At 31.7% G+C, this 23235-nt stretch overlaps 3 protein-coding genes across 3 annotated transcripts; 1 reads left to right on the top strand and 2 right to left on the bottom strand.

Moving 5' to 3' along the window:
• Positions 1–1817: 1817 nt before the first annotated feature.
• Positions 1818–4271, bottom strand: LOC136275908 (putative nuclease HARBI1). The gene is made up of 4 exons (XM_066086250.1): positions 4169–4271; positions 3539–3808; positions 3043–3190; positions 1818–1845 (listed from the first exon to the last, which is right to left on the bottom strand). Exons 1-4 carry the CDS (start codon positions 4269–4271, stop codon positions 1818–1820), a joined length of 549 nt encoding a protein of 182 aa, XP_065942322.1.
• On the top strand, positions 3512–10074 carry LOC105319060 (uncharacterized). Its single transcript, XM_011416461.4, has 5 exons — positions 3512–3823; positions 5960–6196; positions 8229–8315; positions 8653–8752; positions 9893–10074. The coding sequence occupies exons 2-5, from the start codon at positions 6007–6009 to the stop codon at positions 9981–9983; spliced, it is 468 nt and encodes a 155-aa protein (XP_011414763.3). The 5' UTR covers positions 3512–3823; positions 5960–6006; the 3' UTR covers positions 9984–10074.
• Positions 10075–11610: 1536 nt separating this feature from the next.
• LOC105319071 (uncharacterized) lies at positions 11611–13737 on the bottom strand. The gene is made up of 5 exons (XM_034463297.2): positions 13686–13737; positions 13119–13359; positions 12769–12855; positions 12166–12265; positions 11611–11988 (listed from the first exon to the last, which is right to left on the bottom strand). Exons 2-5 carry the CDS (start codon positions 13300–13302, stop codon positions 11901–11903), a joined length of 459 nt encoding a protein of 152 aa, XP_034319188.2. The 5' UTR covers positions 13303–13359; positions 13686–13737; the 3' UTR covers positions 11611–11900.
• Between the last annotated feature and the right edge of the window lie 9498 nt (positions 13738–23235).

Here is a 23235-nt window from a genome sequence, read left to right as displayed (position 1 = left end):
GTTGAATGTACCCTATGTCTTCATCTCTATCTATTTTAAAATTGCCATTCATCTACTTATCAAAAATACATGTTTTAATATAATGTTTTTTACACGCACTATTAAGAACAACATGATAAGAAATACGATTCATAAACCAATTTCACTGGTGTTAGATGATTTGTCAACGTAACTTGAAAATTTCAATCTATTAAACACCTTCCTCAGCAGTGTTTCAAGTCTTGAACAAACCTATTAACTTTTCAAATGTTCTACAAAGTATAAGTAAATTATGCTGAAAATAAAAAGCAACTTTAAGACGAAAAACACTATTGACAGTTAATGACTGGTGTTCATAATCCTCTGTTGGAAATAACATACTTGTATGACTCATGATGCATATCAGCTTTCTTTAATGTCAATGTCAATTTATGGAATTTTCACTATTTTACATGGCATTCTGAAAAATATGTAAATAAATACAATTATGTATATGGTATAGCGTTTTGATTCATTTTCAAATCTTGTTTTGAACTAGATCATATACAGATCAAATACTTGCACTACATTTCATATATATCTGCACCTTAAATAGGTATACACAAAGTGTATTTGAAAGTATACTTTAAATTCAAATTGTGTTAAGAAATTCTCATTAGTTTGATTTAAAAACAAAAACATGATTATTCAAGTGAAAACAAGATGCCTTTTCACAAGTCGTGACAACATATGAAATTAATACGTCTAAGTGTGTATTCTTATCATGATTTTAAAAATAAAATATGTGGAATGAAAAGCATTCCTTTAATATTTTTGATTTTCTATTGAAGAAAAATATTGAATCAAAATCTATGTCAATGGTTATCAGAGTGATTGTGTGGAATATAAAGGGTTTACATTTAAAAGAGCAGAAACAGTTGCAAATTACAATATGCTCTGATTTTGTTATTAGCCGCAAATCAAAGGAAAAGAATCGACTAGTGTTCAATATTTTGAGAGATATCAATACAATGGATACAGAATAATTGCTTAAATACAAAAAAGGAAAATAATGCTACTAAACAATCACAATTACGTAAATGTAAAGCTGGGCCCGGTTTTTCGAAAGGTTGTTAAATTTAACACAGTGTTTAGGATAACGACTTGTTTAATCCTAATCAAGTGATTAGCTAACGCAGGGGTTAGATTCTGTTGATCAAAAGCAATTTAACGCAATGGTTAGCTAACACTGTGTTAACTGAGTTATCCACTTGGTTACCCATAATGCATTCGTACTTCCTATGTGAACATGGAGGCTTTAGATGTCTGCTCCAAGCCCAAGAGGGCAAGAAGTCAAAATTTTAGCATTATGGAGATGGATGTCATCCATAATGAGCTGAAAGCCAACCCTGTAGTGGAGAGTAAGTTTTCAAATATCATTACAAATCAAAAGAAACAATCTATTTGGCTGGATATTACTGAAAAGGTAAATGCTTTTGGCAATACAAAGAGAACAATTAATGAAGTCATGGACAAATTTAGAAATATGTGTAGGGATGCCAAGGAAAAAATTTGCAGGGCATCGGAGAGAGACAAAAAGGACCGGAGGGGGCCCACCGCCTACACCCATATCACGGTCGGTTACAGACATTGTGGATATGTACAACGACTGCAGCTCTTTTATGGGAATTCCTGGAGGAATGAAGACCCCAATCTTCAGTGTGACAGGTGTGATATTGAATAACTTATACATGACACATGAAAAAAATAATGATTAAAAATTATTTTACTATAAAAATTTGATGTAAATAACCCCTATCTTTAATTAAAATTAACCCATTTAATCACTTCGTCTACCTTTATCCAATGAAAATTACACAAACTGATCTGATTCAGAATGAAACATGATTCACATTATCACAAATAAAATAAATAAACAATCACATTAATATCCATCGTCGTACATTATTGCCTATTGTGCTATAAAGTGTATATATGAAAGTAGAAAAATCTCGTCTGCTAACGTTTTCAAAACCGTTCCATTTATAGGCGATTCAACTGAATATTAAATCATTGATTTCTTTCAATAATATCAATTATATTAAGTTAAAAGAAGTTTTAAGCTAATGTACATAATTATTTTGCAATTCAATTTTGATTGCACAGCAAAACTAAAATGTTTTTACTAAGAACAACCTTGACCCTTTGACACACTTTTTAAAACGAAAGAAGATGCATTTTAAAAATTCTAAGGAAGACAATGGCTCCACCTTCGCGTTTACTACCTATAGTACGTACTCAAAAGACTCTTAATGAATAGTGTAGAGATACACATTACCTTTCAGTAGTTCTTAATATCAAAAATAAATTCCCATTATCACCCAATGCGCCATGTACGTGTTCCGCAATGTAGGTGCGTTTGATTGCATTAACGCATGAAAGAATGGCAGAAAATGATATAAAATAGGATTATTTGCAAAATGATTCTTATAAATCAAAAAGTTTTGTCTCATCAAAACTCTGTAGCAAAGATTTATGGTTAAAAGATCCCCCCTATTATCATGGAAAAGGCTTCAGACTTAGTGTGTTTGAGTACACCGCAAATATTAGAACTGAACATACGCCTAGATAACTCGTTCGTAAAATATAGTACAATCTACGATATTTTTGAAACCCATTGATTTTGCAAATATTCATTTCATACATGTCTACACACAGACGATATGTTAGAGAGTGAGAGAAAGAGAGAGAAAAAGAGAGAGAGAGACCTTTGCGGATCTCGAATTTTTACCACCCGACCCCCTGGAAAATTCATTTTTTTTTTAGAAAATACATTTAAATCTAACCAAAATATGCCATGGACCCACTTGCGATATGGCAAATTTATATATTCCTCAGATCCCACCATCTTCGAAATTTTGTTGTTTTTATTTTAATCTATATACATGGTTTAAATCTTACTTTAAAATTAAATATATAATTCGAAGGATAATTAACCCTGAGTGTAGGACGTGGAATCTTCTTTTAAGACGTCCAAATGCTTTTTCAATTTGGCTTCTTGTCTGTCCATGGGCTCTATTGTACCTCTCTTGTGCATCATCCTGGGGATTTGGGTAAGGTGTCAATAGGAATGGGCGGACGGCATAGCCACTCTCCCCTAGGAGAACACCATGCTCAAAGCCCCTAGCTTGGTCTCCTTCTTTCATATCTGTCCTTACCTGTTGAATCAATGCTTTAAACATATAACCGGTAATTTCTGTAGCTTATTTCCACATTATAAATATTGGTGTTTCACAGTTTCATTACATTGCCCGTTTTCATAATATATAATTAGATCCACCACTGCATTTCACAAAGGGGAATAAATCTTTCATTCTATAACATCATTGATAAAAATTCTACAAAAGAGGTAATTTACCCTTCTTTTATCCATTTTTTAGGTTGGTTTTATTAATTCATTTACAAAACTAAACAGAGCTATTCAAATGACTCGAAAACATAATATTTTACACTAGAAACGTGAAACGTTTTACAGTGATGTAAGGGGTACTGCATACAAGGTCAAGGCCCATTTATTTACCATCGTGATCGCAGACTGCTTGCACATTGATGCTGTGGAAGCCTTTCCTATTAACACACGCGTTTTCATCTGTTGCTGGTGCTACAATTGGGACATGTGTTCCGTCGATGCACCCGATTACATTTGGAAATCGGGCCTGCAGATAAAAACCATTCTTGATGACAGCCCTTGCGCCTGATGTTACTGGCCACTTGATGAACTGTCCGGCCCTTCCAACGATAGCATCCGTCACATCCTTGACAGTTTTGGATACGGTGCTCTTCTCAAATCCTAAGATTTTCAAAGGTGATGAGTTAAAACTTAGAATTTAAGACAGACTATGTTGAATATACTTTAGATTAAAAAATCCCCACAGTTTTCGGTCAACCTATTGCCCGATAAGCAGAAGAGTACTATAACTCACAGTAATTAGTACAAAGAATTTAATATTAATTGATTTTTTTTACCAATTAAGTGTACATACCTAAAGTGTCCCCAATAACTTGTATAAAACTCCCACTGCTATAGAACCTTAACGCTATTAGTATTTGATGTGGGACTGATATGGCATGGCTTCTTCTTGTTGGCCTATGAAGATCATTTTCCAGCAATTCTGTTTAAAAATTTATCCCCCGCCCACCAAATCTATACCGTTTCCGCAATTCTTCCTCTGACCCGCCTTGAAGGGGGTAAGCAACTGCTCGAAAGCCTTTTTTTCGTCTTCAGGTGGCTGAAGTGCCAAGCGAACGGCCATTCTTAAATCACTGCGTTAGTAGTTAACCATTTTGTTAAGTTTTAACAGAGGTGTTAGGGGTCGATAAAATTTAACGCAGAGTTAACACATGGTTAAACTCTAACACACTTTTGAAAAACGTTTAACCACGTGGTTAACTTTAACACCGAGTTTAACACAGAGTTAAGACGGTGTTAGAGTTAACCACCTTTCGAAAAACCGGGCCCTGATCTGTAAACTTAGAAACACTTTCAATTTAGCATTCTGACAGAAAAGCGTTATCGGAGACATGTCTACATTGCATTGCTTGAATTCTTTTGTTTGTTTTATTTTAATGTTATAAGCAAAGGAAATAGTTCACTAAAGCAACTGGAAATATTGAGAAGAAAATCAAGGTCAAAACCAGCTTTGTCATTGTGAAGTTTTACAATCAATAAAACCATTTCGAAAATAGTTTTGAAGTTTTGGTACTATACAATTACGTTATATAGTTACATATACTCATTTCAGTTGGCTTCACCAATTCCTTTATGTAGGATCATTTAACGAACGCCCGGTTAATTGACTTCATCTGTATTAATTTATTTTAACAAGTTTACTGTTAAATTTAATAAGTGAATGCAGTGACATTCTTACAGCTGATGTTAGTTCTGAACATGTGCATGGTTTTTCTATAACGTATTGTTTCAGTATGTGCTCATGTATGTTTATGATTGGAAATATATTTATCATTTTTCTCATTGATACAACAAAACAAAAGACTTGTAACAACGGGGGCAAAAAAAAACAACAAAAACAAAAAGCCAAAATAAAACTGAATTATTAAAACAAAAACAAAGAAAAACAAAAACAAAATAAAACAAATATTTTTGCACGTAAATGAGAAACAGCATATTCAAACGAATCTGTTTATGTATAAAAGTATTTTCATTACGATTTTATGCGAGAAAAATTATGTAGAAAGAATTATCTTAAACTGGTAATCATTAAGTAACACGCAGAATTTATTGCATTTTATTATTATTTTTTATCGTGTAAGCGAGCGAGCATTGGTCTCCCTTAACGTGCAGGCATTCAAAACAAATAGTTTTGCAAATTTAATTTTGTATCAATCATAAATCGCGTGGTGCCATTTGGCAATTTGTTTTCTAATTTTGAACTAGAAATGCTGTCAACTGATGGCTGAATTATAAAAACACTTACTTAAAGTGCGCTCTTTGAAGACATAAGGTCTTTGAATTCTTATTGCACGCTACACCTGAAAATTAATAAATTCGATCTATATCGATCAATCTAACCACGTTTGGAATTTCATTGGCTTGTAGAAAGGCATTCATTTATGTTTTTTAAGACATTTAGATGTTGACCTATATTTGAGGATATGTATAAATACATAACGTTTTCGACAAGTAAAATTTAAAATGAAATGAAAGGTAAGAGAAACTAAATCATTTAGACAAAATGTATTTCTTTAATTTAAATTTTCAAGAGTGATTGTGCACGGACATAAAATAACGTCATAATTTCACGTAAATACCGTATTGTAAAACTATCACTAATCTTTTTTTTTTTTTTTTTTTTTTTACAAACATTTATATTTCTCTCCTTAAATTAATATTTTGACTTTGACTCAACGACCAAACGTTTGACCCAGATTTAATTATGTATATATCTTCAAACTTTATTGACAATTAGATTCTTTTTTTCAGATTGAATCAAGAAATAAAAGTTGATTTTTTCCCCCGAAAGTATCAGGATGAATTCTTGCGTTCTACAACACGTCACATTTCTGGTAGCCCTGATATCAGTGATTGTCGCTCAGACGGAGTTTAGACGAGTCTGTCGTAGTTACCAGTTAGACGTGGGCATCCGGCGGTGGCCGGGCGATAATGAGGCTACACACACGTGTGTCCCTGGCCCACGTAATGGGAGATGCTTTATACAAGGTTTGTGTTGTCTATTTACTTAAAAAGTGTTCATCTGTTTTGGGTGTTTTTTTCTAGTGATTATATAGATCCAATGTTTATTTTTGAGCATATACTATATGACAAGGTTAATCGAAGAAACTGTTAACACAAGATTTACTATAAAGCATAAATTTGTTTTGGTAACTATTTGCAATTTTTTTTTTATAATAAGCAATGGCAGATATAATTTCTGCGTACACAAATTGAATAATTGGTTAAAATACATATCAAAATAAATATCAAAGACTATTAACGTCTTCCAAGTTCATAACTATATAGCAAAACAAAACAGTATCAATGCGTTTGTTTCATGCTAAAAGTGTACCGGTAAAAGAAAACCCTGTGATAAACACTAAACAAAGGCATTTAAAAGCTTAACAAATACTGCTATTCAAACAAGACATAGAAATAGACCGTCATGAAAAATGCATTAAGATTAATATTTAGCCACAAAACGTTTAGTTATAATTAGATACAGAACTAGCGCATATTAAACAATCACAGTTGACGCGACTACACAAAATGAAATTTAACAATTCGTCAAACACGGAGTTTAAACTAGTTTTCTTATAACTGTATAATGATCAATTTTATTTATGTAGGCCGTTCATCATAAATCTGACTTTGTAACCATTGCATGATTTATATGTCATATAATCATCTGAGTTTGCAGGTGAAGTGTGACATTTATAAATCCTAAATGACACCTAAATGTCAGCGTAGAATAACATTTATTTCAAACAAGGACCACCTAGTAGGTTAAAAAAAACCGCTTCACTGAAGGATGACACAGTGGCTTGGTTTTAAAAGTGCCAGATCTTCATAACTTGTTTTAAAAGTAGAAATATTGGAACAAGATATGTATTGATAATTATTAGTCATTATTAATTTAAAAAAAAAAATGTAGTATATGCATATCAATTGAGGCGGAAACAATGATACAATTAACAATTAGATACATGTACATGTATCTTTTTTAAACGACGTTTAATTCTTATGCAATTCGGTGAATTTAGTTTTTGTTAATTTCTTTTTATTGGCAAAAAAACTCAATTTTCACGACGACAATTTATTCTAACCCAAAAAAAAATTGTTTATGTCATCTTGAATGTAATTTGTAGAATATAGAATAGGCAACATACATCGATCAGTGCGAATTTCAGATTTTTTTTACAGCACCTATACAATTACCAATCAATCTTATCAACTAACATGACCCGTGGATTTAAAAAAAGAAATAAGGAAATGTTTGGATATATATTTTTGATGGGGGGAATCCGTCACTGAAAGTGAATATATTTACTCAAAAAGACAATGTATTAGGCAATGTGTAACGGTATGCAATCAAAACAATGTATTTTTGTTTTTGCATAATGATTGTGCTATATAACGTACCCATTTTACAACTAATAATTACCAGCATTTGTGGAATGTTGAGTGCTTTGGTTTGTTCAAAGTTATTGAATTTTCACAGATGGACGATTTTTACATGCAAAACACATACCTGTAAAACAAAGAAAAAGTAACACCGATAAAAGGAAAATTATCCAAGATATTTTTATTGACAGATGATCATTTCTTTTTGGGAAAAAAATAACAGGATAAAGAAATATCTTACTGAGATTAAAATGATGATTGTTTTACATCTATTCTCTAAAAGGAAGTTACTCGGAATATATGGGACATTTTTAATGTTATCATCCGGGTACTTTCAACGTATGTTGCAAAGTAATATCCCGTAGACATCATATGTTAGCCGTGCATATAATCTTGATAAGCAAAAGGGGCGTTTTTCAAAAGAGAAATCTTGTTATTTTTTAGTACCTTTGAATGAATGCATTTTAACGACGGGGTATTTATAACTATCGAGCATTAAGGAATATTTTAATCGACGGTACATGTTTTTAAGACATATTTAAAATAAGGGTGTCTTTGGGCAAACTAAAAGATCAAAGCAGTCCAACGCTTATAGATAAATTTTCTAGATAATACGAACTCTTTCTTTTCGCAGATGCAAGCATGGGGTTCAATTGTACTGGAAACTTTCAACTTCAAGGAGGACTGGAAAATCGACGATCTCTTTGCTGTGAAAAAGCAGGTAAGGCATATCAAGAAAAAAGTCAGTCTTGTTCAAAAACAAGAATTTATCAAATATCTTAATGTCAAATTACATTATATCTCATTACAAAGATCATCTCAAGATATCTATATATATTTTCTCAATTAAAATCAAAAAGCGTAATATGTCAATGCAAATCGCTTTCTGTCGTGATATATTAATGTCAAATACCACCTGTATGTAATTCATCTACGAATGTCGTAAGTTCAAAGTCAATGTATAATATTGCTAAAATTTTTGGTAGTGGTATCTTGCTGAATAACACATCTAAAGGCATATTGAAACTGATGTTACCATTCTAATAAATCTTTCGCAGGGTTTGATCTAGTTGGATGCTACATACCCAGGAGACTATTTTCATTCAGAGACGGCTTCAACATTCAACGTACACGCTCTGTTCTCCGCAGCATCGTCAGGTGAATATTTCGATACAGTATTCGATTTTAATGTTCGTTGGCATCGATATAAATATTCGTAGACAGTAGTACCACGGTTCAAAATAGGTCTACTGTTGAGTTTTTGTGGATTCTGGTTTACTTAATGTGTATTCGCGGGGAAGAAATTTTGTAGATGCGTTCGTTTTCAGTTTCATTAAAACAAAAACTCTTCTAGATTTGTTTTCGTTGAGGATGTAAATTAGTAGCGGAGGGCTACGAATACCACAAAAACTGATCCGCCACCAATTATAATGATTCTACTCTATAAATAATCTAATTTAGTTCCCAACAACCCCATTAATACAAAACCCTACAACGTATCACGCTTCAGTGCAAACGATTTGAAGTGTCAGCCAACAATACAATAAAATACAAGCAAATTGTTTTTCATTATATATTGATTAAACAACAGCACACTGTAGTAACAAATACCATGAATAATCTAAAAATTTAGCAAATGGAAATGTAAAGCCTTTGTTGACAATATATCTGGTCGTCGTTGTATGAAAAGGGAATAACTCGTAAATTGCAAATGTACAAAGCGTTACGAGTTAAGCGTATTTTATTTTGTAGTTAAAAATATACATGTATGCACAATACATCGCTTGAAAAGCATATCGGAATTTAAGCGGGACACGAATTTGACGGTAGAATGGAAATGCAAACATTTGATAATGAATTAAAACAGCCAAGTATGAGATTTTTTTATTTGTAAATGAAATCAACAATTTCTAATTTTGTTTTCCAGCTAACGGTTTTGGATTTAATCTGTACAATGCACATGATAAAAAATATTTCTTAAGATGACAATTACATCTTCAATGTATAAAAACCGTTGTAGATACAGAATAACATTCAATGGAATAAGCTCGATTTTTTGCAACAACCACCAAGTTTAATAGAACAGGTGTATGAATTTATTTTCTGAAATGAAGCTATTGATTTTAAATTCATTTCACAAAACAAATGAAAAACATATACGCTAATTAAACTAATGACCTTACAATCCCTTTTACAAATAAATGTTGTTGTTTTTTGGTTTCAAATAACATGTTAACTTTTTTGTGTGAAAGGTACAGGACATATGTTATTATACCTTATGCTTTAATTTCTTTTCAGCAATCCCACTCAAAATGATGAAACAACATTTGTAGTGGAACTTTGTTTTCTTCGCAGAAGATTATATGATTTTTATCCGAAATATTTGTAATTCTCCCAGTTTTGAAGGAAAAAACACAAGCCCGAAAAAGTGTTATCTACGCTGTTCTTGTTTCATTTTTTTTTTACATTTGTATTCTTTTTTTATGATACTGTACAAATAAATATTAATAAATGATGTCAATGTCTTATCATATTTTACTTCATAGCAATGCGTGCTTTATTATATATCATTCAGCCGATAATATAGAGCGCTCAGAGAAATGCTTTGAAATTTATCGAGTATTATGTTTTCTAGCAATACATTAAACTCAATATTAAGAGAGAATTTCACATTCATTACACCAAACAAAAAAGTGCGCAACTTTAAATAATCAGTTCTAAGCCAGCGACACACATGTAAAAGTAAATTAGATGTTATTAGAACATTCAAATAACACACTGAATATTAAAAATAACTACAGTTACATGTAGTATCGGTACATAAACTATCAGGTTGTTATTCAGTTATCTAAATTTAAGTAAATATATTAAGCTGTCTATGCGTTACTAATTACTTTTCACCTGCTAAAGATTAGTCGCTGCCATAGGGGTTTCAGTGTGTGAAATACTTTGTGAAATGATGGTACATAAACGATTTTTTTTCTAACGCACCTCTAACCTGATATATCCTTAATATGTTCATTGTTGAAATGAAAATAATTCATCTTACTGAGCTTTATACATAAAACATAAAATGATTTATCATTTGTTTAAATCCCTTGTATACTATCGATGACGTGTATAATCTTAGGAAGCTTAAAAGCTTGTTGCAAGACTTATGTTCGCTTTCGTACAAATTATATTCAAATTTATAAAAATCAACTATATAAACAAACAAAATCTTAACTTTGTTAATTTGGTTTTTATAATTGTACTAGTGTATAAATAATTTCTTCTGTTACTTTTATTAATATTAAGTTTGATAAACATTAGGCTGAGCTAGACCAGGCATTTTTTCTGATTTCTGAAGTTAAGGTATTCGATGTATAACGACCACATTTTGTACCTAACAAATGAATGGTCCGATATTCTTCACCATAATATCGTTTTGAGGTTGATATCAAATAAAAATACTCCACCGAAGGAATTTTCAAAATTGTGATTATGGTCCAACTTATTACACCTTGAATTTTGCATTGAAGTATATGGGAAACATATGTTTTTTTGAGATATTGTTTTAAGTACATGTAACTTAAAATTCGTAAAACTGTCTTGGTTAATACATGCATAAACCTTCTCTTTATTTAAATACGAAATAAAATGAATCATTTACCGAAGATTTTTTGACGAAATTAAAATCTTTCTTTTTTCTCATCTAGGGGAGATAACTTTTTAAATAAATTTAGGGTGAAAACGACCGGCTTCTTATATGTTGTCAGTCATGTGAATTAGGTCATTTCACTTTCATTGTTATCTAGCAATACATGTCTAACTAGTTTAAAATGATACAAAATTGTTCAATATCCCTTCATTATACATTGAAAACTTTAACTCTCTTGTGTAAAGTTAGAATATTGGTCAATATATGTACGTGCACAAGTAAAATGCTAAACAAAAATTTGAATAAAAAAATAAAAGGAATTTATTCGATCAAACACAAAAAAAGAATCGTTATATCAAATTGTAGTGTTATTTTTATTGGTCTTTGTCGAACTTCTAAAATGTTGAAAGTTTAAAAAAAACATGTTTCGAAACAAAAGTCATCTTTACTTAAAAACACAAGCCATAACAATAAGAATTATAAATGAATAGATAGTACAAGATCGAGGCATATCCAATAATTTCTTTAAAAAAAACATTTTTTTTTGCCATTACTGATGTATTTTATGATCAAACATTTCCAAAAAGTTTTGCTGATTTTGATATTGGTGGTCACACTTCACTGGTTTCAAAGTTGTTTAAAAACAACTCAGTATGCTTTGGCTGTTCACTTCTTCAAAAACGGGTCATATGCTGGAGGGAAAAGACTACAAATCTCTACCCGAAATGCCGTTATATCACTCTGTGTTGGGCTCCTGAAATACAGAACTGAAACTATAAACCTTACTTTACAAACAGTAAAGCCCTGAAAAAGCTTCCATTTTGTCAATTATAATAAAGAGCATACAAAAAATATAAAGTCGAGTTCAATTGATTAAATTTATGGTAAGCCTCTAAAAGCTTTAAATATGACAGTATACGAATGTACGTACGGTTTGATGCTTCTTATAACTTTGGTTCCAAGTTGAATGTCAAAGCCCCGTTGAAAAGAGAAAGATCTTAAAGGCAGTGTACACCCAACCAACTGGTGATCTACAAAAAAAAAACCAACCGATTGATAGTGAAACAAATCACCAATTACTGATAAATCACGTTCCTTGATTCTTATCAAAATGCATATAGCAATGTTCTAGTTTACCTACTTTGAGAATGTTTTAACTAATGGTTGATGTGAAGAAATTCATTTGTTTTAAAGAAATAACAAGCTTCCTTGTAGAATTGGATTATTTCACATAAAAATATTACTAACGCCACAATTATCTAACGACAAAAACTTAACAGCCCATCAGAGGTAAAGTTTTAAAGTTGTACAAAGTCAAACGAACGTTTTTTCAACAATTAATAGCAACGTAAAAAATAAAAGGACATAAATGAAAGCCTTACATTGTGTCTTTTTTAAATATATTGTGCAGGACACCCTTATTCATAATATGACATGTTACATGTAATTTATTCTTGGGCTTTAAGTGGATCAACGCGACGACCCCCCCCCCCCCCCCCCGCCAACCAAAAAGTGGAAGTTTTTCGACACTTACTCAATCTGTTACAGCACATGCTGCGTTGATGAGGCAATCCACCCTGCAGATGAAAATCGCCTGTGCAGTTAAAACCATCAGTACCCACTAGAAAAAATATCAAACTAGTGTTATCAGTTACTCTAGTGAATAAAAAACACAATGTACAAATCACAAGTAAATGTTTAAGTCTATACTATCTGAATTATGTCAAAAAAAATTAAGCTTAATTTATCCTGTTTCATTCAAATACATTAAGCGATAAAATTATCAATTCGTTTTAATTTGCAAATAGACAACTTCATATATGTACTGCATTTAAAAAACTTCATTGTTAAAACATTGTGTTTCTCTGAAATTTCATAGCTCACCAATTGCAAAACATTCATGTGTTCGAGGGCCAGGTACACACGTATGGATCGCAACAGGTTCCCATGATGCCTTGCGAATTCCAACATCTACCTCGTTTGAATGGCATATACGGCGATGTGTTTCAAACGCTTCAAGTCCGCTTGATGTCATTACCAATGAAATCAAAGCAAGAAGAAGGTCCATTGTGATACTAATTTATCTCAGGATTATGATCAAAAATATTTGGTCTTGCAAATGATGCTGAAATATAAAATAAATAATTCATACCATATTGATCTATGTGATTCAATTTATACTTTCGCAGTCTAATAAATGTTATTATTTTTTTTTGGGGGGGGGGGGGGGTTACAATATCCTAGATTTTATCTCAAGTCAACACATTATTTAAATAATTTTGAAGATTTTGAGATTAACTAAACATTTGAACATAATAAAATGCGAATAAAAAAGTAGACGTTAATAGTTCGGTTTCTACTACTTTTTTGAACATATTTTTATAAACTAACAGTTTACAAACATTAAAAGACTATTTAAACGTCACTTATTTTCGATTCGTTATTACTTACATTTCTATTTCACAATAGGCAATCCTTTATCTTCCTTGCCAGTGTTCTTTATTTATATAGGAGAAAAAAAGGATGATTTGTATAATTACCTCTAATTAATCTAGAAAAACTGTAATTTGTTTAATCAAAAACAAAAGTACAAATGTACGTATCCTTAAAAGTTCAAGTTTAAAGCAATGGGGAAAACCATCATTTTTTCGGGGTTTTTTTCTTTCAGTTATTCTCTATTTCAACACCTCATTACTGTCTGATGCAAATATCTTATGCACTTTTACCTTTCTCATCAAAAACTGATTCTATACATATATTTGTATCGAGTGCAACTGTGAAAAAAAAACACATTTGCATTTGTGCAACATGTACAAGCTTTATCATTCTGAATTAAATGAAAAACATTTGCATGCTGTTTTTTAGTTTCTATTTTTTTTCATACTTATTTTTTTATCAATATTGGGAATAAATTTTATATATAAACACTTTTAAAAAAATCATATTTCATAGTCAACATTTTATTCTTAATCTGTTTTCTTAACTTGCATACAGCATTCTTTTCGTGAATTAGGAAAAAGGTAAAAGACGATAATCAGTCATTATTTATTTTTAGATTTCTCGTAGTCTGTCAATCATTTGTGGAATGTGGCTTGGTATCAAAATCGTACATTTATAGTGCACGAGAGGATCACCTGATCAAAGTGTAATGGCACTCTGAAGAGGGGATTTATATAAATTATTAATAAGAAGTAAAGTTCTTGACACGTGTTAATAATTTTTTATTAATTTTTTATTTATTTTCTAGTAAAGAATTAATAAAAATATACATATATTTTTTTTAAAAGCAGTCACGTTAACAATAGATCGATACAAACAAAATGAAGGAAAAATTTAAGACAATGAAAGAATGTAAAAATATAATTGCAATCGGTGCCGTATACTAAGAACGCGCCGTTTTTTTCATCTTGCTTTACAAGTAATTTTTCGTACAAATTTAAATATTTTTAAGGGCTTTGCATCAGTTTCTCCTGCCGAAATATCGTTTATGGATAAATACATCCTCATAATATTTGAACCTATTTTTTTAAAAAACTCAATTGCGTTAAAATTCACTCTGCTCTGCTCAATTTATCATCTCATATATGTTCTACTTGGACATCGACTGTTAGCAAGTATTGTAATTAACTTATAACTTGTGTAAGGTTTTTATGTAATATTATGTGTGTATGTAAGTTATGTTGTTATGCCTATATATTATACAAACACTAATCAGCTATTATACACTTTAAGGGGTGTCGGGCTGGCTACCAGAGGGTCTTGCCATTGAAGGTATGTGGCATAGACCAGTGAATTTGGCTGGTGGTGTTGGTAAAAATTTGAGGTGTGACATCGTTCATGAACTCTTGGACAAAGAGTTCAGGGGTATTTGAATAGACCAATTTCTCTATAAAACAATCTTTCGCATAAAACATATTGTACAGGTCTAAAGCTTTTTTCTTTTGTTTTTTTTAATAGATCCCCTGAAGGATAGTTGATGGGGCAGCAATGTTTTGCAGCTAAATATGTCAGAGGCCCCTTTTTAAAGGTTAAGATGATCTTGAATGAAAATGAATGTATTTCCCTCTCAAATCATCAAAGCTTAATTCATACTGATCGCATTCTACTTTTTTGTGTAAAATCCATGCCGTCCTCCTTATGGAAAGGGATAGTGTACTCGTGGTTTCTGTACTCGTGGTTTCAATATTGAGTTCCGACCGGTCAAAGTACAGCTTCGCCAACAATTCATGTTTAATCATTAAAATCGGTGCAATAATTTAAATAAACAATAATAAAAATATTTAGAGTAATATTTGAGCTCGTTCATCTTCTGATGCCAGTCTCGGCCATTTCCGCCCCCTCGTTTAAAGGTACATCTTCTCTACATACAATACGTTATATAATACAAAAACGTTTACCTGAGGAATATAAATGGTGAGCGAAAATTTTGTCAAGTTGTCAGTTGTCAGTCGTCAAGCTTAAACCGAGATACAGGGTCCCAAATGTTATATAAATAATGCTCGTTTACACTATGAAAAAAAGAGTTGACAAATACGCAATGTCAAAATATTGGTGTCATAAAATATAAATTACGGATATTATTGTTGACCATCATTCAGAAAAAATGACATGGATATTTTTTATACTCCAACGCAATTAGTTGCAGCACTTGCTGCGTTAGTTTGGTTATCCACCTTGCAGGCTAAAACACCTGTGCATCTGAAACCATATGTGGCTAGAACAAAGATGTCAAACTTGAGTCATGAAAACGTTTTGTTACAAATTATACCAAATCAATATGCAATGTAATATTTGTATCAAAAATTGATATGATAACAAAAGTAAATGGTTATGCTCTTTTTATTGTATTTACAAATATTCAAAATATAATTATTCATTATGGAAATACGTTAATGATAAACATTTGTACATAATAACGTTTTAAGAAACTGCAGCTCTCTAAAACGTGTTTCTCTTAAATTTAAAATGCACTTTTAGCAAACAAACAAACAAACAAACATTCATGACAGTTAGGTTTATTTAAACGTTTTACGGTTCTATCATAAGATTTATTTTCATTGTTCCTTTTTTGACATTCAACATCCTGAATGTATATATAAAAAAACGAAGAATGAACTCCAAGCATCAGTCATGCTGATTTAATTTAAGATTTTTACCTAGTTTGTCAATCACTTGTGGAATGGAGCTCCTTTTGCTGAATCATAAAACTATAGTACACAGGGAAAGAAAATTAGAAGAGCATCTGTTTAAAGTGCCTGGGCACTCTATTCAAAGCATTTTGTTCACCAAAAAGTACACAATGACAAAGATAAAGTCGCTTCTTCAAATAATGACAACACAACTAGACTGTAGAATATTTATTTATAAAAACAAACTTTTTTTGTGATTCCAGCGTTTTTTATTCGTATTGCGAAATATTGAATCACGAGCGCCGATATTTGTTCAATGTTCCTATTGTTATGAAATGTGAAAAAAACTAAGAAAAAACTGCGAGTAGTGCCTTTCTCAAATTCACATGGACGTTTTTATTAAGAATCTACAGTAGGTCTTCATAAGTGCACTAATCAAGACTGCACTTAACAAATTTCCCTTTTTAAATGTCGTTCAAGCTTTAAAAATGAAATATGAATTGATTTTGTATACTACTTGGTCCTTTCCATAGCTAGTCAGCATGGTGGTTTGGTAAATTGGTAGATATGGCATACTGACTTTAAAATCATTTCAATGGAAATATCTTAGTGTATTGATGTACATTAAACTCTTTAATAAATATTAACCTTTTCGACTTTACCATTTTGTGGAAGAAACATCCTAAGCTCTGCTGATTAAAAAATTATCTTAAACAGATGAAGAATTTTATTCTTAATTTCAAAATGTATCGTTAAATTTGAGTTTTATAATGCGCATGTCATAGTTCATATTTCCCAGGTAAAAAAAAAACTTCCAATCTCTAGTTAGCTTATAGTTTCATTCAAGGAAACATTTAAAAGTCAACTTGTCTTCGATGGTGCGTAATTTTATAAAGCATAATTTATTTTCAGGGTTAACACGAAATTCAGTTGACTTATCATCGCCTTACTGTTGTATGCAAATAAACATCAACAACATGTATTAATATTCGCAATTATTGACTGGATTTTTGATAATTTAATGAATTCTTGTTTTATACTATTAACGTTGTGCTTAGCTTTTTTCCATATCAGAACTATTTTTTTATTATATGATATATTGATTATACATTTACCAAATTTCGTACTAATAATTTTGGATTTGAACTTAGAGTCATTGTAACAGTTCCTTGTAAGATTTGCCCCCCCCCCCCTCCACAACATGAAATTATGCATTCACATTTTATCCATCGACTTGTTAGGAATGTATAGAATGTATAGAAGGTGTTTATTCAATGTGTTTGAATTTCCCAAGTATTGAATTGTTCAATTTTTTTTTGGTTGTTGTTTGATCACTAAAACTATTTTATTTGTTTATTTCAAGTTCGAAAAATTCTGTTCAGAACTGTTTATAAAAAATAGGCGAAAAAAGAGTATAACTAATTTAATCCATACGATATTAAAATTCTGGTGGAGGGGGGGGGGGGGGGGCTTTTCCATGCTATAGGGTTTAAGGAGAATTCTTTTTGAGGGAAATGATTGTAAATACGAGATTGCATTGACAATTCTTTAACTCCTTTTATTAAACTATGTTTATTTTTCTTGCCCAGTTCGTAAGTGTACAGTTTAAAGTTTACAAATAAAAACGCTTTAATAGCATCTTTTTTTTAATTAACTTCATTAGTTTGATCAAGTTTGAATCAGTTTCATGGTCATTCGTTGTTATCAACAAATGTTATAAAAGTAATATATTTCCTGCACTGAATAACTAAATAGGATCTTGAGAAGTTCAATCTAACTTAAGTGTAAGTAAATACGGATATCGTGTCTTTTGTACAATTGCATCAACAGGGGTTATGAATATTTTCACAGCTTGTATTAAAAAATATAATTTCATCATGTTTTTGTACTTTGTGAACCTTTCAATTGAAGATAATGTCCGTGTAATATATACTCGCATATATCGCAATTAATCAAAAATGCACTGGACAAGTCATTTTTAATAGCAGTTGTTTTGGATCAGTTTACGAATTACACAACAATGCGTGGAATAATTAACTTTGTTTCTATGTGATGCACTGGTCATTAAAACCATTAACTTTATTTTACTTCTTTTACATCAATATTTAACGAAACTGCCAAGGAGAAATGTAAATGTTATATTAAACAACTTCTTTATAGTGTTGTTTCAAGGGCTATGATGGTAGCGAATGGTAAACCCTCATAAATGGGGTTTGGGAGGGTTTAGTGTCAAGAGTGGATGGACATGTTTTTTTTTTCACAATCCTGCCTAACATAATGATGTTCTTTCAAACGCTATGAAAAATATTTTGTTGCTAAAAAATAACACTCTAATACTGTATGAACTTTGCACAATTTAATGTATTTTTTTTATCCAACAGACTTGGTCTTTAATCAGAAATATTTGTCTATTGACAACTGATGATTTGCTCAAAGAAATTAACGCACTATGTTTCACAGATTTGATCACCGTAACCATCGTATCAATTACTCTGCGTAATCCGTTCAATTTTATTAAAATGCAATTTACACTCAAATCATGCAACTTTAATACAAAATGCTGAATGTCGATACAAAAAAACTCCATACTCTTTATATAATTCGGTATTTTGATTGAGCAGATGCACTTCCGGAGGCATTACGCATCATCGGCCACGTCATCAGTGAATATTCAAGTTTCTTGATGACCATTAAGTCTGTGTTCATCGCCTTTTGATCGAAATCAATGGAGGCGTACCTGTCAAAAACCTCACCTGAACTGTAGGGAGATGTATCTTGTACTTTTCTCATTCCAGCACCGAAATCTCTCTCCATTGTCAAAGAAAAGAAACTAAACGCACGAAATGCGCGGATTTTTGGTTTGATGTCAATGGCGTAACGTATTCCTTTAGGAACGGGGTAGCTGTAGATCATATAACTGACCGAATTATCAAGCGTCATTGGCGTAGTGTTGATATTCAAAGGGAGGTAATCCAATTTAATCGAAAACAACAGCGATTCGTTTCCATAAACCAAATCGAGTCCAACGTCTTGGATAGAAGAACTGTTGAAAACTTGCAAAGAGGCATGGTAAAGGTTATCGCTCCCTGCTTGTTTCTCAAATGGTCTGGCCACCAGGTTTTCAGCTATTGGAACTAAATAACATGTATTTGAAGAAAAGAATTCGATGTAAGTTGCTTATCATTGTATAATATGTGAGGGATATTTAATTTCTTCAATATTCGGACATTTAAAGAAATTTTTCATTAACACAATAGTTTGGGTCAACATATTGTGCAAATAGTTTTCATTATTAAATAAAAGAATCGGAAATATAAGTGTTTATTTTTATTTCTCTTGCAGTTTTTGATTGAAATACTTAAATCCTCTACTAACTCCGTAACGTAAATAAAATGTCTTAAGTTATTAAAGCATCTCAAAGTCATTAAATAATTACATAACAAAATTCTGCCATTGAGGGTTTCTCCAGGTTCTGCCATTATCTTGATTACAGCTGTGACAATGTAGTCGGCACCACCCGCGTAAAGAGGAAGTGCCTTTTTGATAGATTCGATACGAAACACACTTGGCGAGTGTTTCCGTATAAGAGATGCCGATGTGTAACCCTGAAACAAAATAAAACAACTTTTAAAATAGAAGAGAAATTAAATTTCAAATAGAGATAAATTAACTTTAAAATATTGGAATACCCAATAAGTATTTCGTAGTTCAGACTTTAATCCATATTTTGGTTTTCGGTATGAAGTATGGAGAGGATATCATGATTGCCGGTGTAGTGTTATAATGATTTAAAAATGGTTTTTGATTGTCGCAATGAAACAAAGAATTGTTAATGTTATACATTCATGTATGATAACAATACTTTTAATATAAATCATTTGATTTGGCACTGACTGGAAGGAGTACAGAGCATCCTTAACAACATTCTTTATATTTAGAAGAAAATACCTAAGAACGTGTATTGTTAGCACATGCACAAGTATTAGCAACATCAAATGGGATATCGTAATGTTTTGATTTGTAATGCATATCACTTTACGTTTTAAAACTAAAAATTTCATGTGTACGACAAACTTACCTTATGGATAGTAGCTGCCAATAACACTGCCCAGAAGATTAAAACTTTCATCACTGCATGTGTACACTTCAGCAACAAAGTATATTGTGAAAATAATAATGTAAAGGAGATATATATAGACTGCGATATACTATAGAAGAGCGTAACAGTATTGATTTTGTAATGCTGCTTTAAAACATCTGCCCCTTCGTTGACTAATAGCTTATCACTGAAAATGCTCTTCAACGCATTCGTTATCAAATTGAATGCACTGTATGTGTCATTTAATGTTATCAATCTATAAATTAAGGTGAACATATATGGGGCATATGGTGATTTAAAAGCTAGTAATCATGACAATTACATGTACTCATTAAAATTTATGAAATAAAACTTATTGCCAGTCTACAAGTCCGTCCTTCCGTCCGTTCCACTGCGTGACCAGCCGTCCATGATTACATACCTTTTTTTTTTTTTTCAATCTAGATTGTAGGAGCTATTCTTAATTTTAGTCCAGTAAATATTAATGTACAGTCAATATATGTACTGTCGTAGAACATTTCGTTAGTTTCACTCAAATTTTATGCATATATGCAACATAAATTTTAATCTCATCCATTGCGAAACGGTAATCATTCCACATGTGGGGAGATTAAAACGGTATTCATACATAACATATATCTAAACTACCGATTATCCTTTTCTTTGCGTTTAACACAATTGAGCTTCAAGTAAGATTTTTGGAAGAACTTTTTTTGGCCTCAGTCCACCTGTTTGCCGTCCATTTGTACACTCTTTACCTTTTAGATTTATTCGTCAGAAGCACAAAGTCAAATTAAATCAACCTTGGGATGAAACATGTCTATGTCAAGGGGATTCTAGTCTATTAAAATAAAAGGCTATGCCTCTTTCAACGGGAAAGAAAAAGAATTTATTACATTTTTTTATTTGTTAGCATTTTTCAAAACTCTCCCCAAAACTACTGTAGCTTGCGTATAAACATTCTCAGGAAGGGTAAATACAAGTATATTCAAATCATGGCTCATAGAGGTAGGGTTGGGCCTGAACGGGGAAAGGGGGTTAACCTAGAAATGTAAAATACATTAAGGTAGTGTAGTTTTAAGCTTGTTAAAATTATATTCTTCGGGGAAAGGTTAGGTCCCCATTGTGAAAGGTGGGTATTACGGGGGAAGATACATGCTTTTTTTTAAAAAAAATTCTTTTCAATAACCAATTTACAGGAAAGGCCAAAACTTGGATTGAAGCATTCTTTGGTGGTGTAAATTTACGTTTGTTCAGGTCATAATCTCAGGTGATTTGAGCCACCTTTCTTTTCTTTTGTTTTTGTTTGTTTGTTTTTTGTTTTTTTGGGGGGGGGGGGGGGGTGGGTTCTCCTAACACCAAGGTACACGTTTAAGATAAACTTATATTCTTCTAAAAAAACAATTTTAGCTCGAAAGAAACTAAGCAAGAATAATTTTACCGTGACCAGACTACGCTCAGGTCACAGTAAGAATTCGTCCCATATAGTTGCATTGTAGCAGCCGCGAAGCAGATCAGCCTCGCGTCGATTTTTAGTCTGTTAAAAATTATCTGCAGAGGAAAAACACATTCTTATAAATTACAAACCTTTTTGAACATGCACCCTAGTTTTTTCCACAAAATATTCATTTAATGAGTCGTAACCAAGGCATTGTGTTAAAATACGCGTTTGAATTTGCCTGCCATTTTGTCAGAAATCGCACTCGGAATGTCTCGGATTTTATCGTTAACATGGCGACCATAAGCAGCGAATTTTCAACCGTGATGTTAAAAGTGGCAGTGATTTCGTTGCAGAAACAGTTAACGTGGTAATATAGGATTATAAAAGAGCAACATTGAAGGCATTTGAGACCAATCATATGAAAATTTCGGCGAGATACAGCGCGATACATTTTTTTTTTATTTGCTTCGAAGCGAGTATATAGGACGAATTCTATCGTTAAACCGGGTCTGTAGGACATCTATAATTTTAACGATAAAACATTCAATTTAAAAAAAAAAAACTGTCAGTTGGTTGGAAGCATCTTCAAATATGGAAAATTTATGTTTAGTCAATCATGACATCCGGGGTATGGTGAGATCATAATGAGAGTTCAAACTAGCTTTAACTTAGAATTATTGAATTATTTTCAAATTTTCGTTTCAAAATTCATTTTCCATGAAAGCTGTTACTTGTGTGTCATGTGTGGAAACATTAATATGAAGGGCAAATTCAAGATTGTTTTACATAAGAGCTTCTTAGGTAGATTATGGCTCAAAAGGAGGGGGTTGGGGGAGAGGGGCTTGTTAACTTCGAACTTTTATGTAGGAATGTAAAGAAAGCAATCTTAATTTTTTCTTTAAAAAAATTGAAATCTCGTATTTCACCGCATGCACATGGTAATATAGTCTCCATTTAGGTATGTCAAAAAATGTGAGCTTTAGGGATAGGGTGAAACATATGGGGAGGGGGGTTGTTGTTAAAAGGGACGAATTTAATTTACTATTAAAACCTCAATTCTAATAATATGGGGTACATTTTCTGGTATATGCGGGAATATGTAAAACTTTTATGCAAGCATCTTAGCACATTGTTGATTTTCAGATGTTTAGACTGTGGCATGTAGACATTTTTATGACCCCAAAGAGGGTTCATAGTTTAATCAAGGTTTATATAATAAATCCCTGTCAAATATTGTCTAAAATTTACTTTAAAATTGCAATTATCCATTATTTTATGTGATATGAATATGGAGATAGCCAGTTATAAGAGTTGGGTCAATGATAAATATAT

The sequence above is a fragment of the Magallana gigas genome, chromosome 1 (genome assembly GCF_963853765.1).
Source record: "Magallana gigas chromosome 1, xbMagGiga1.1, whole genome shotgun sequence".
Classification (NCBI taxonomy): domain Eukaryota; kingdom Metazoa; phylum Mollusca; class Bivalvia; order Ostreida; family Ostreidae; genus Magallana; species Magallana gigas.
This window is presented reverse-complemented; position numbering and strand designations above follow the sequence as displayed.